The sequence below is a fragment of the Miniopterus schreibersii genome (genome assembly GCF_964146895.1).
Source record: "Miniopterus schreibersii genome assembly, chromosome: 6".
NCBI classification, from domain to species: domain Eukaryota; kingdom Metazoa; phylum Chordata; class Mammalia; order Chiroptera; family Miniopteridae; genus Miniopterus; species Miniopterus schreibersii.
In genome coordinates, this window is record NC_138107.1 from 86224298 (window position 1) to 86238121 (window position 13824).

Below are 13824 nucleotides of genomic sequence, written 5' to 3' on the forward strand. Positions count from 1 at the left end.
AGTGAAGAAGACACATAATGTCCTAGTATTATTATGAAAATAATTTTGACTTTATGGTCCCCCTGGGGGTGGTTTTGGTGGGGGGACTGATAATTTACATTGCTGTATTTAATATAGATGCTTTAATAATCATGAATTATGCTCTTAAGTAGTTTAAAACCCATACATGTATATTGCTGGGTCTTGAGAAGTTGCTTTTGCTTTTCCCATCTATGATGCTGCCCCCAAGCCAGAATAGGGACTATGGTAGTAGTATTCAGTGACATTAGTATTTTAGGAGGATGAGCATGGCATTAATTTGAATTTTATAGCATTTGCTTTCACTTTTTTTCTCAGGTGTAAGTGCTTCCTGAGAGATTTTGGTTGTTTTGATTTATTGTCACATACAAAATATATATACTGTGACTCATCTGTATTAGGATATCTCAAGGAATTATGTGTAGCTGCTGCCTTGCTCCTGCCTGCCTCCTACTACTTTTGTTGAGTACCCAATTTATGCTGAGGTTTACTGCAGGGATGAGAAAGATAGGTTCCCTGCCTCTGGGAGCATAAAGCGAGTGTTGGGATGCAGTGTGAAGAAGCTGGCACAGACGTTAGTGCGAGGTGCCCTGGGGAGCAGTGCAGGAACGGTGCTATTGTAGGTGGGTTTTAAAGGAAATGTTGAGACCTGGCCTGTCAAGGGAGCAGCAGGAGGGGAGACATGAAGGAGAGGAAGAACACCGTACTTTGGGGAATGGCCCAATGTGATGGACGTGGAGGCTGTGTCAGGCGAAGAGGACAAGCTGAAATCAGATCATAAAGGGTCTTGTTGGGACTTGATCCCATTGATCAGTGGTTCTCAAAGCCTGCTCCCCAGACCAGCTGCACTAGCATCTCTTGGGAACTTGTTAGAAATACAAATACCTGGACCCAGCCCTAGACTTTTAGGGTCAGGTATTTTGGCCGAGGCTAGGCTGTCTGTTTCACTAGCCCTCTAGGGAACTGCCCAGACCAGCAAAAGAAGAGTTGAGGCTCGTTGAGCAGCCTTGATTTTTGTGAAGGTCACTCTGAGGACCCCCTGGAAGGTGGGATGGTGTGGAGGAGTTAGGGACTGAATCGTCGGTGTTTTCTTGGGTAGGATGTAGTTCGGGACTGAAGGCAGTAGGAAGAAGAGAATGGATTTGCTGGAGATAGATTTCGTAGGACTTTATTGTCATTAGACAGTTTCAAAGCTGCGCTTTACTCTGTGACCTGCCCCCAATCAGGGGTGGAGGGGTTTTAAACGCCCTTGCTGCCTTGTGTCTTCAGGAACATCTTTTACTTGTAGTGAGAAGACCAGTGCACATAACTTGCCTGGCCCTCTTCAGTCTCCTTTTGGATATCGCCTGCGTAACCAGGATGATGTCTTCTGGAGGGTTCAGGTTGCACATTCAGGGCTGAGTCTTAGGACGGCCAGGTGTGGGAGACAGGCAGTAATTTCATTCAGATATGCCCAGCTTCTGGCAAATTTAATAAACAGCAACGGCATTCAGACTCATGTTGTACGTTGTCTCTAAGTTGATGGAGGTGCTCCTCTTTGCTGTTTGAATTTTACCAATTACTAGCTCCATTTGGTATATGTCAGTGTAAAGATGGGTCTCCAATTTCAGTTACAGCGATTACTCGGTTAGAAGCTTTATTCAGCATTTTAAAGTTTTTTTTTAATATCCTATTTTGTTTTACAGATTTGTAAGACTCCAAGGCCTTCAAGCTGTGATTAATCAGATGGTTCCTGAAATGACTGGGAAAGCAGACACTTGCCAGCCAGCTGAAGAGTGTATGTCTGTGTGTATTTAAAACCTTTCTGTGCACACACATGAGAAGACAGGCTCATTCTGGTGCACACTTGAAGCATTTTCCAACTGATGAAAATTAATTTAAGTATCAGATGGAGCAACTTGACACCACGGGGCTCAGGAGCCCAGGGAGAAAAATACATCACTAATGGCCAATTTTCCATATGGTCTTCACGGGTAAAGAAAGTTTGCAAAAAGAAGAAGAAAAAACTGGCACAGATCAAGCTTCAAAAATACCTCTCCAGTATAAAGGAGCTAAGTGAGACGGTGACTGTGGGACAAGTGTGATTTCAAGCATTGCAAGTGGGATCAGATAGTGGTTTTTGCACTTTATTTTTCAGTGGATTTGGTGATTTGGACAGACTGTAAGATTCTGGACTGACAAGTATCTCTTACTGTGAGATTGTGGCTGGAGGAAAGCCAGTTCAGGTTTGATGGGACAAGTTTGAACAATGAACTGGTTCCTTTGCCTTTTTCAGTTGACTGTACTCGAGAAATTTTAATTTATTATTTCCCTTTTCTGTTTCTATAGGATAATATCTTAGGTAGCATTTGAAACCGATAATTACAAAGTAAATATCAAGGACCATCTAATCAAAGCTTCTTTTCCTTGGACTGTACATGTGGCATTTGGAAACATTCTCTGAATGTGAACAGAAAAGAGCCCATCAGCAAAATGTGGTAACTCTTTAGGGAAACAGTGGGGAAGAACCTGACCCTTGCCTGTGTTTTTGTTTTAAGGTATTCTCTTTTCTGTTGAATTCAAGAAGATTGCACAGATAAGAGGAGGATTACTTGATGGACTTAAACCTGAGATTAATTTTTTTTCTTCAAGATGAAAAAATATGTGATTTTTAGGAGCAAAAAGGGGAGAAGTTAGACTAGGGGAGAGAGGAAGGAGGCAGGCAAAAGAGACGAAATCTGCAGCCAGGCTTCGTTTTGTCAGAAAGAGGATTTAGGATTCATCTGAGGCAAACACTTGGACTGTTTTCAGGGCTTTACAACGTTCTGGCTTGGTGGAGTGAAGGGGGCTCTCTCTCGATATCTCTATGGCACCAAGGGCTGTGTGGGCCTGTGGAGGGGCAGTCAGATAGAGCCCAGCTTTCCCTGGGAACACAGTGACCTGCCAGAAAACTGGGCTGGTTTCTGAGGTGGGATGTTTTGGGTTCTGAACAGCAGCAAAGAGTCTTCTTCCTAAACTTGGACTGCTGAGTGCACAAACTCTGGTTGTTCTGTACGGTGCGTGTGCCTTTTTTCCCTTTATGCAATCTTTTCAGCTTTAGCAGCAGAAATTTGTCTAGTTGAGAAAACATGCCAGAGGGTGGCTTCAGAAAGAGGATGATCCCCTGTGCTCTGTCTCTGCGTCTGAATTTTTGAAGAGAAAATTCCAGCTCAAGGGATTCTTAAAGCCTTAAGTTACTTGAAATCTATGTATTTGCAACCCTTGGTCTCTGGAATCATATTACACTAAACTGGAATCTCAGGCTGAATCAGAATAACCAAGCTCAGTAAAAAGAAGAAAACTCAGTTTCTTGATACCGCGTATTAATGACACTCTTTCTCCAAAGGGTCAGCCCACTCTTCCTCTAAGGACTTGAAAATAAAAATGGACCCCACATTTTTTTAAGCATTACCTTTTCTTAGCAGACTGCCATCATCTTTTATAGAGGAATTTTTTCACTATGCATTTGGTGGATCTTTATAAAATACTGGCCTAATTAGGTCTAGGTCAATCTTAACTAAAGGGGGTTGGGGAACGCAATGCAAGCCAACCACAAAAATAGAATAAATCAATGAGAGGAGTTGGTTTAAATTTTTTGGCATTCAACATTACTTTTTAAGTAAAATAGTTCACTGAAAAAAAGTATGTATGCAGCGGTGGAACAAGGGCCCGTCCTTTGCAGCGACTCCAACATCCTCTGCCTGTCCTGGAAGGGACGCGTCCCCAAGAGCGAGAAGGAGAAGCCTGTGTGCAGGAGGCGCTACTATGAGGAGGGCTGGCTGGCCACGGGCAATGGCCGGGGCGTCGTGGGTGTGACCTTCACCTCGAGCCACTGCCGCCGGGACAGGAATACTCCACAGAGAATCAACTTTAACCTGCGAGGCCACAATAGCGAGGTGAGCTGGGCTTTCCTTTCACTGTTTGGTCACTTCTGGAGGTATTTTTGAGCCCCTCACCGGCTCTAAACTTACTTGGCTTCTTTAGTTTCTTTGATTTGCTACCAAGTGAAACTTTGCAAAGTGAATTCTGTCTTCAACATTTTGGTGGGAAAGTGTTAGGGCAGACGCAGTGCCTGTGGCTTGGTTACTGGATCTTTGCGCCTTCCGCCACACGCCTGCAAGCTCCAGTGAAGAACTGATGGAGGTTGTGACTCTGTCCTGGCCACAGGGCAGAACCCAATCAGAATGTCAGCTCTAGTGATCTGCCAATGTCACAAGTGAAAAACTTGGGACTGTTTTTCTTCTAGAAAACAATTTCTTTTTTTTTTAAATAGGTCTATTGATTTCAGAAAGGGGGGGGAGGAGGGGGGGGAGAGAAAGAGAGAGAGAGAGAGAGAGGGAGAGGGGGAGAGAGAGAGAGAGAGAAAGAAACACATCAATGATGAGAGTCATTGATTGGCTGCCTCCTGCATACTCCCTACTGGGGATCGAGCCTGCAACCCGGGCATGTGCCCTGACTGAGAATCAAACTGCAATCTCCTGGATCATAGGTTGATACTCAATCACTGAGCCACGCTGGCCAGGCTAGAAAACAATTTCTTGCAGATATTTTCCTGTAATGCAAGTTAGTCATGGTTAGTACTGATTCTTTATTTAACAGGATTTCCTTAGGAGCAGACAAGGCAGTTGTGTGTTTGGTGGAATTGGTTTCATTATAGGGACACATCACTATAGGAATGGTCTCATCTGGATTCTTGGATTTGTTTTTTTTTCTCTGAGAAGCTTTCCTGACCCCTGTTCCCTCTTTCCTCCCCACCTCCCACTTGCTCCTGTGCCCTGAGCAGCCTTTTGTGGTGGTACTTAGTAATGATAGTTATCTGCTATGAGGGTTGGTAGACTTACTGGAAGGTTGTCTATTTTTGTGGTCTGTTCTGTGAAGCCAGTTGTCACTCATCCATTTTCTGTCTTCTGTGCTGTGGTTTGGACACCCTTGAAAGATGGCTTTTGTGTTTGTTTTCATGCTCCTTGTGAGGTGGTTTCTAAGAGAAGGATTAGAGTCATTTTTATTTTGACATCTTAAATCAGAAATGTCCTGTTAAAATATATATATTAGAGAGAGAGGAAGAGAAAGGGAGATAGAGGAAGATGGATGTGAGAGAGAGAGGCATCGATCTGTTGCCTCCCAAATGTGCCCCGCCCGGGGATCGAGCCTGCCCCCAGGGTATGTGCCCTGCCTGGGAATCTAACCTGGTATCCTTTGTAGTACATGCGATGATGTTCCAACCAACTGAGCACACCAGCCAGGGCATCCTGTTAAGATATTTTTAAAGGCTTTTAAAGGCATTAAAAGTAGATTTATTTTCCCTAAACAAAACCAGAATATTAATAGAATTATATTTTATTTAGAAAATAGAATTTGTCAAAATAATGGCATTGTTCTTTTTTTTTCCTTTAGCAATTTTAATTTTTTTTTCCTAATAGAAATAAATTATCATGTCTGAAAGTAACTTAAACACATAGAAAACACTGTCTTTTGGGTGTATTTTTGCTAGAGAGGAAGAGAGAAGGATGTGGGTACAAGGCAGTAATTTTTTTGGTCATGTCCTCCTAGGGAAGCAGCTTCAAGCTGCATCATGTCAAAATGAGAATGAATGAGGTTGTTACTGAAGTCCTGGGCAAGTAAATATTTTCCTAACTCTAGCATCTGTTCATGATTTATTAATAGGTGAACCTATGGATCCTTGAGCCAGACTGCTTGGGTTTGAGCTGAGCCCCTTTCTGTATGATTTGGGATAAATTACATACTTCCCTGTGCTGTGGTTACGTTTTCTGTATGGGAACATAATACCAGCCTTCTAACTTGCCTGTAGTGACTGAAAGATACAGTCCATAGATAATGAACATAAAAGAGCTCATTAGGTCTTAGTTCTTGTTTATTATTATTAGACTCCCTGCCATCCTTGGGCGTTTTGCCCATCTGCATTTCCTTTTGAGGCTAAAACAGTGGAGCCAGGGCCTCTGCTGAGAAATGGCCTCATGATTGCAAAATATCGGAATAGAATGTGAGGCGGGAGACAGGTGAGGGGTTAGAAGCAGAGTTCAAGGTGTCCCAGCTGGGAAGGAAGCTGAGCTTGTGCCACTCGTTTTATTACAGGTTTGGGATTCTGGGACACTGGGTACCTCATCTGTGTCACCTCCATATCTGAAACGCATTCATCCTGCCTACTTCCATCCTAGTCCACAGGACCTGGCCTCAGGGGTACATGGAGCCATCTAGTCATCCTTCAACAGACAGGCTGTTAGGCATAAGGTAGAAGTGGATCCATAGTGCACTGGGCAAGGGGTATCACATTCTAATTGAAGGTTTTCGTCTAAAGTTAATTAAAGTCATCTTTCCTGGGATATGGTCTGGGATGGGGTAGGGAGGGTGGAAAGGGTGCCAGAACATGAGAATCTGTGCTGTGCAGCCTTTTGGTATTTCTAATTGGGTCCACCCACATGCTTGACTCCGAACTCCCAAAACAAACACGCCTGTGTGTTTTGCCCAACATTATTATACTGCTGGGTGTTTTTACTGTACCTTCTGGCAACCTACATTTGGTTTCTCTTCCTCGTTGTTGATGTTTTATGGAATTCTTACTGGCATTTGTGTTTTTTCTCTTGGCCTAGATAGATTTGCTCTACTAAAATACAGAGGAAATTGTCTTCGTCCTGGGGAACTTTCTTTATCCTGAAATAATCCTCCTGTTTAAGCTCACTTCCTACCTTTCTTTCTTCTCCTTGTACAGTCTCCGCAGCAGTGTGCAAAGCAAAAACAAATGTCTCTCTTAGCTTTATTTTTCTCTCTTTACTTTTTAAATTTTTAGAGTTTAAGGAAGTATTTGTTCATCAGATCTTTAAAATAGAAAATAACCTTGGCAATAACATCATGGTCAGTAAGATATATTTTGTAAATTCCTCCGTAGCAGAAATAAATGTTTAATGGTATTGTTTATAAGATAACATAAGTTAATGTTTAGACTTGGGAAGTGTATTTTATTCATTTTATACACACAGTTTAAAACCAAGAGTTTAAAAACTATTGTCTCCTTTTACTTGATCTTTTCACGATTTTAGATTGTAATTTTTCCTCTCTTCAGGAGAGTTCTACAGGTGACTAATTAGGGAATTACTTAAACAACATGACCAAAGAGCTCTTTCTTATCTCCTAGCCCTTAAATTTTTTTTTACCCTTAGTTATACCTTAAAAAAACCTAATTGTTTAATTTTTTTTAAAAAAAATATCTTTATTGATTTCAGAGAGAGGAAGGGAGAGGGAGAGAGAGAGAGAAACATCAATGATGAGAGAATCGTCACTGATCTGCTGCCTCCTGCACGCCCCCGACTGGGGATCGGGGCTGCAACCTGGACATGTGCCCTGACCGGGAATCGAACCACGATGTCCTGGATCCTGGGTCGGTGCTTACTTGCTGAGCCATGCTCAGCCGGGCAGCATTATTATATTTTGGATTAGCACTGTGCAATAGAAATATAATGAGTCACATGTAACTCTAAATTTTTTTAATAGCTATGGCCAAAGGTCATGGAAATTCAGTGTTTGGTGTAGAAAGGGTTGGGTGGAAGTATGACTTGATCTTTACAGATCCATTCCAGCAGCTTGAAAAAACTTAAAATATGATAATGAATTCATACTGAAACCATGTTCTTTATTCTCACCACCATACCCCCACCCCAGCTCTGCTCTGCTCTTTCACTTGTATGATGGGATTTCCTTCATTTCTGAAGAATGGAGAATTTAATTATTTAAAAGAAAATTCATTCTCAGCTGGTATGACATTTGTTAGGAACCTTTGGCCCTGTTGTTGAGCAGCTATCTTATTTTTATGTTGAAAAAGAGCCAATTAAATTTTCAAAGATATGACCCAGAGCCAGATGTTCTCTCAAGGTAGTTCACTTCCCTTTTGTAATGATCAAAAGTACAAAACAATTCGTGTTGCCACATAACAGTTAGTGGTTATCATAGAGTTAGCTTAATTTGGAAGGAGATGCCAAGACTTTTATATAATATAATATGAAATTCACTAAAACTCCAAAGATTTATAATAACTACTATAAATGGAGGGCTTCTTTTCAGAGTAGATTTAAGCCTGGAAAGTCAACTTTTCCTATTTTTTTTTAGTGAAGATGAATTGTGGCAATTATTTTACTGACATTTTCAAAAGTAATAAAACCTATGGAAGATATTTTCACCCTAAGTTTTCATTCAGCTCATTTGGAAAAATACTAAGAATCTTCTGTGTGTAAGCTACCATGCTAAGTGCTGTGGTTATTGGGGTTATAGGATGAACACAGATTTTATTGAGTATGATATATATAGTTGCAAGTACAGGAAAATTACTTATACTGGCTTAAGCAGTTAGTGAAAGGAATACATTAGCTCATAGAACTAAAAATGTCCAAGGGATGTCATTACTTCACAAATTGGGACCTGGTGTTTCTCCATCTCTGCTTCTATGCTGGCTTCATAGGCTGGCTCATTCAACACGGTTGCCCTTGGGAATATCAGGCTAATAGTCTCCCAGTTCTCCCTTCAGTGAAAAAGAGAGACTGCTCTTCTCCAATAAGAATTCTGGGCTTGCCTGGCTGGTGTGGCTCAGTGATTGAGCATCCACCCAGGAACCAAGAGGTTGCTGGTCACTGGTCTCCGGTCACCGGTTCGATTCCCAGTCAGGGCACATGCTGGTGTTGTGGGCTCGATCCCCAGTAGGGGGTGTGCAAGACACAACTGATTGATAATGTTTCTCTCTCTCTATCCCTCTTCCTTCCTCTCTCTCTAAAAAATCAAAAAACATATCTATTTTTAATCCTCACCAGAGGATATTTTTTCCATTGCTTTTCAGAGAGTGGAAGGGAGAGAAACATCGATTGGTTGCCTCCCACACGCGCCCCATCTGGGGCCGAGCCTACAACCGAGGTACATGCCCTTGGCTGGAATCGAACCCAGGACCCTTCAGTCCGCAGACCGATGCTCTAACCACTGAGCCAAGCCGGCTAGGGCTAAAAACATATTTCTAAAAAAGTGCCGGGCTTGACTCTATTATCTGGAATTAGTCACATGCCCAAGCATGAACCAGTCACTGTGACCAAAGGGAGGCAAAAAACTCTGATTGGCAGGCCTGAGCCAGGGATAGACGGAGTCATCCCTTCCCTGTCATGGAGGCCAGGAGCCAGGGAATAGTGTTTCCCTGGGGGAAAATCAAGGCTCTGCCCTGGAAACAGGGAGTCAGTGGAGTCACAGATTACCACTGCCTACCATACAGCCTCTCCCTCATAGCCCATAGCCTAGTGGAGGAAGATAGAGTTTTAGCAGCAGTGACAGTAAAGGGTGGTGGTGCTGTGGTGGAGAAAATTCCGGCTGAAGTGGGAGCACCAGCAGGAGCATTTCCATACAAGTCTTAAAGTGTAACAAGTAACAATAAAAAATGGACACTTAAAATTACATGTTAAAGGAAGCATAGTTTGGCAAAGGAACATGGCAATTAGCCTTATTTAGGACATTTTCTTGGGCAGCAAACCTGTTGAGGCAGCACCTATCAGCTCTTTCTGGGCTAAGTCTATGCTAGAAGAGAACTGCCTGACCTCCAAATTGCTTGGAGGCTGCAGGGGCTGGGCAGGTACATCTCACCTTCATATCCCCAGGAGTGGTTAACATTCTACATTTTTGTATAATAGGGGCAGGGTCAATCTTGTGACATTGAGTCAGCCACTTTGTTACACCTTTTTGGGGAAAAGAGGTGAGCAGGCTCAAGGTGAGGTCTGTACAGGGACCTGAATCACTGCCCCAAGGCAGAGCCAGGACCACAGAGGGACTAGAGATGGAAGGAGGACTTTAGAGATGGAGAGGAGCTCACAGAACATTCCTGAACACATGGCTTTTGATGTCGGCCTTAATTATGACAAAGGTTCCTCCTGACTGGAGCACTGCCTCTCTTCGTCTAAGATCTCCCCTCATGGGAGTCCCTGAGGACTGCTTTTCTCATGTAGGTATAAGCACTCCTGGGTGGGCGAGTGCCCCCATGCTCACCTGTGAAGACTGTCCTAGGAGCTGCCACAGACTCAGGTGGGATTCCCCATGCTCAGGCCTGAGAGGCGTCACAGAGCTCAGGGAACATTAATTTAGTGGCCAGGTGAGTTTAGTTGAGGAAGATCTGCTCTTGAGTGTTGACTGGAGCCCACTGTGAGGACGGAAGCAGGAGTGTGGTCTGACCTAGACCTGGGGGCATCTGTCCTCTGTAGTACCCCCACCCCTATGGTGTTGAAACTACAGTGGCCACTAGTAGGCATAGTCAGAGATCTATAATTTCATTTGGTGGAGTCTTAGTAATTTGTTGACTAGTGGAAATGTATTTTTCTGGATAAGTTTATCAGAATTGTTTTGTATTTATTTAGCCTCAAGAGTCAACAGACCTCAAACAGTAATGTAGATGTTGAACTTACAGGGCCACTTCTAACTGTTGAGTACAAATCATGGTTACTGAACTAAGTCCTCATTAATTTAGCTCTCTTTTCTAAGGGAGTATCCTTCCCACATGGGCTGCTGTGTGTGTGTCCCTCCCGCATGTGTACTGTTGCCAGGGGGTCTCGCCGTTTGCTCCGAGTGAGATTGGGACTGTTGGTGGGCTTTGAACAGAGAAGTATCAAGAATAGCTATTGCTGTTACCTGTACGTCCAAGCCTGGGGTTTTTAATAGAGTGTTATTTAATTATAGTTTTTATGAAATTATGAGTACAGTGTTTTTCACTCTTTAAAAAGAGCCATGTGTTGCCCCTTAGCATTGAGAGTGATGAGCCTTAGGTCCCTGAAAGAAAACCGCAAAATCCCATTTAAGCCTGCCCAGTGTGGCTCAGTGGTTGAACATTGACCCATGGATCAAGAGGTCACCCATTTGATTCCCGGTCAGGGTAGATGCCCAGGTTGTGGTCTCAGTCTCCAGTAGGGGGCATGCAGGAGGCAGGCGATCAGTGTTTCTCTCTCATCTACGTTCCTCTCTCTCTCTATCCCTCTCCCTTCCTCTCTCTAAAATCAGTAAAAACATATTTTTAAAAACCCATTTAATCAGTGTCCTGGATTGTCTGGCTTTTCATGAGTTTTTCCTTAATTGGTAGATTAGTGTTATATTTCATTTAATCAAAAACGAATCCCTAGTTTATAGCTTGTTCCTCAAATCAATTAGCATTTTAAGTGTTTACCTCTTTTAGAGGTGCAAGCTGCTTATTTTCTTTTTTAAAGTCATACATGTTCATTTTCCATGTAAAGACCGGAACTGTATAGAAATGCAGGGAGTGAAATGTGAGGAAGTCTCTTGGCACATAAGGAGCCAGCTCTGTATTACCACTTCCACATTTATTTCATGTTTTCTTTCTAAGAGCATGTATACTCCTCCAAGTTATACCAACTTCCTCCTGACTTTAGAGGTTAACTTATAGATGAGTGTGTTTGTTCCGTCTACTTCTCCTATGGCTTAGAACATTTTCCTGTCAACAACATAAAAATTGTAGGTGAGTTATTCATTTTGCCTCAAGAATATTCAAACTCTACAGCTTTTAACATTTTTCAGTTGGTTGAAAGTCTGGTTTGAAATTACTTTTATTGGATTCTACACAGAATATCCCATAGCACATGGAAATAGCTCTGTTGCATAACTGTCCTATGTCTAAAAATAACACTAGAGTAGCATCAGCTCTTGCCCAGGGATATGAACCCGCACTCTTTTGGTTATTTGTACTTACTCTGACCACAGACTGGCTTCTAGTATGTCCTGCCAAATGATTCTTTATAGAAAACACCAAGCTTGTTCCACTGAAGTCTGATACTGTTGTAGTCCCTGATAGCACAACAGACAGACTGTGCTGCATGGTGTCTGTCCAGGTTTGACCACCAACACTGAGGGATTTTCATAATTGTATTTATACTTCTCTGAGGTCTTTGGTGCCTGGGATTTTAGATTGTCTGCCTGCACTTAACCCATACACAAAAAGTGATGTGTAGTAAATCTGACTCAAAGAAAGTCAGATGCAAAGTCACAGTCTCTGTTTTAGGATCAGGGTGTGTTTCCCAGCCATATGCTGTTTGAAATTAATACTCCTTTTATTGCCTGTTTTATCACATTAAAAACTGTGGGCCCTCCTCTTGCTTGCAGTATGTACAAGGTTACAAATTATTTATAGAGCCTAAAAGTAGGCGGATAATTGCTCTGGGATCAAGATGCGGAAATTCTGAGATGACTTTATTAGAGAATGTGTTAACGTATCTCAGATTGTACAGCAAAACCAATATCTGTATCTGAATCACTGTTAAATCTTCGAAAGCACACGTTTTTTAAATTTACTTAAGAGTGCCAGCTAGCTTTTTATCTATTGTTTCAACTCCTGTTTCCTTTTGGGTTAAAGATATGATAGTCACATGTATTTTGTTTTTATTAAGTAACTGGCATCTTACTTTAATTAATACATACTAAAATAATGACGTCATACTAAAAGAAATGCAGCTTTGTTTAAAGATGCACAGAGCTTCTCTTCATTTAGGTGGAAATCAAAGACAATTATGAATTATCAAAACTTTGCCTTTTAAAATATATGGGGGAAAATCATGATGTTGAGTTAAATATGGAGGAAGCGGAACACACTGCTAAGGGCCAGGTAATTTGGCCAAGGAAATGCACAGTAAGTGAAAATGACTAATAAAAACTTCTCTTGGAATTCTTCCTCATTAAAATCACGTTTCAGGGAAGTTTGTAAATTTAGAAAGGATAAATAAGAATCTAAATGTTGTGAAATAAATTTTGATAATATTTAGGAGCTGTCCACTTGTGGTTTTATATCTAACTAGAAGTTAAAATATAAAAATGTAGCCCTGGTTGGTGTGGCTCAGTTGGTTGGGCATCATTCCTGTGCACTGAAAAGTTGCTGGTTTGCTTCCCTGTCAGTGCACATGCCCTGGTTATGGGCTAGATTCCCAGTACGGGGCATGCAGGAAGCAGCCGATTGATGTTTTACTCTCATGTTGATGTTTTTTCTCTCTCCCTCTCCCTTCTCTCTCTAAAAATCAATAAAAAGATCTTTAAAAGTAATTTATAAAAATGCAAAATTAAGAGGCAGAGAGTTAGAGGAAAGAGTACCAACTTGGAAGTCTTGTACCAGGGTTCTTATTTGTCTCAGCTATTATTTACTAATAATGGCTAAAGTAAGCCATTATTTACTAAAATAAGCCTCTTAATCTCTCTTAGCTTCTTACATTACATTTCTTCCCTTTGGGTTTTTTAAGTTATTTTTAAGTTTTTTGAGGTATATATGTATATATCCTTTAGTATTTCCTGTAGTAACTGTCTATAGTTCTTATATTTCAGAAAATACCTTAATGTTATCCTCACTTTTCTGGGTATGCAATTCTAAGTTAACAGTGGTTTTCCCTCAAAACTTTGAATATACGGCTTTTTGCTTTCTAGTATTCATTGTTGCCCTTGAGAAGTCTGCTGCCAATCTAATGATCATTTCCTTTTAACTCTTTTTTACAAGATTTTCTCTTAATCCTTGATGTTTTTCAGCTTTGCTACAATCTGTCTAGAAGATACTTATTTTTATCCACTCTGTTTGGCACACCTCTGTCTTCAATTCTGGAAAATCGTTAGCGTTAGTTCTAATATGCTTTCCACCACCATTCGTTCTAGCTTCATTTCTGGAAATACGATTAGATCATGTTTCTTTTCACCTTTTATGTTACCTGACTCTTTATGTATGTTTCAATTTTTTTCTATACTCTGAGCAGGCTTCTAAATAGAAGCTTGAGTTTT

General features: G+C 41.5%; 1 protein-coding gene and 1 long non-coding RNA gene across 4 annotated transcripts in view; both read left to right on the forward strand.

The window, feature by feature from the left end:
• Nucleotides 1-2006, forward strand: part of LOC308558229 — a 47912-nt gene extending 45906 nt beyond the window's left edge. For both annotated transcript variants that reach the window (XR_013998969.1, XR_013998970.1), the window contains one exon: nucleotides 1704-2006. This is a non-coding gene — a long non-coding RNA (uncharacterized lncRNA). The remainder of the gene's footprint in view (nucleotides 1-1703) is intronic.
• Nucleotides 2007-2066: 60 nt separating this feature from the next.
• TULP4 (TUB like protein 4) overlaps nucleotides 2067-13824 on the forward strand; it is a 99190-nt gene continuing 87432 nt past the window's right edge. For both annotated transcript variants that reach the window (XM_081139603.1, XM_081139604.1), the window contains exon 1: nucleotides 2067-3932. In XM_081139603.1, coding sequence (XP_080995729.1) covers nucleotides 3681-3932 — 252 coding nt within the window. In that variant the 5' untranslated portion in view covers nucleotides 2067-3680. The remainder of the gene's footprint in view (nucleotides 3933-13824) is intronic.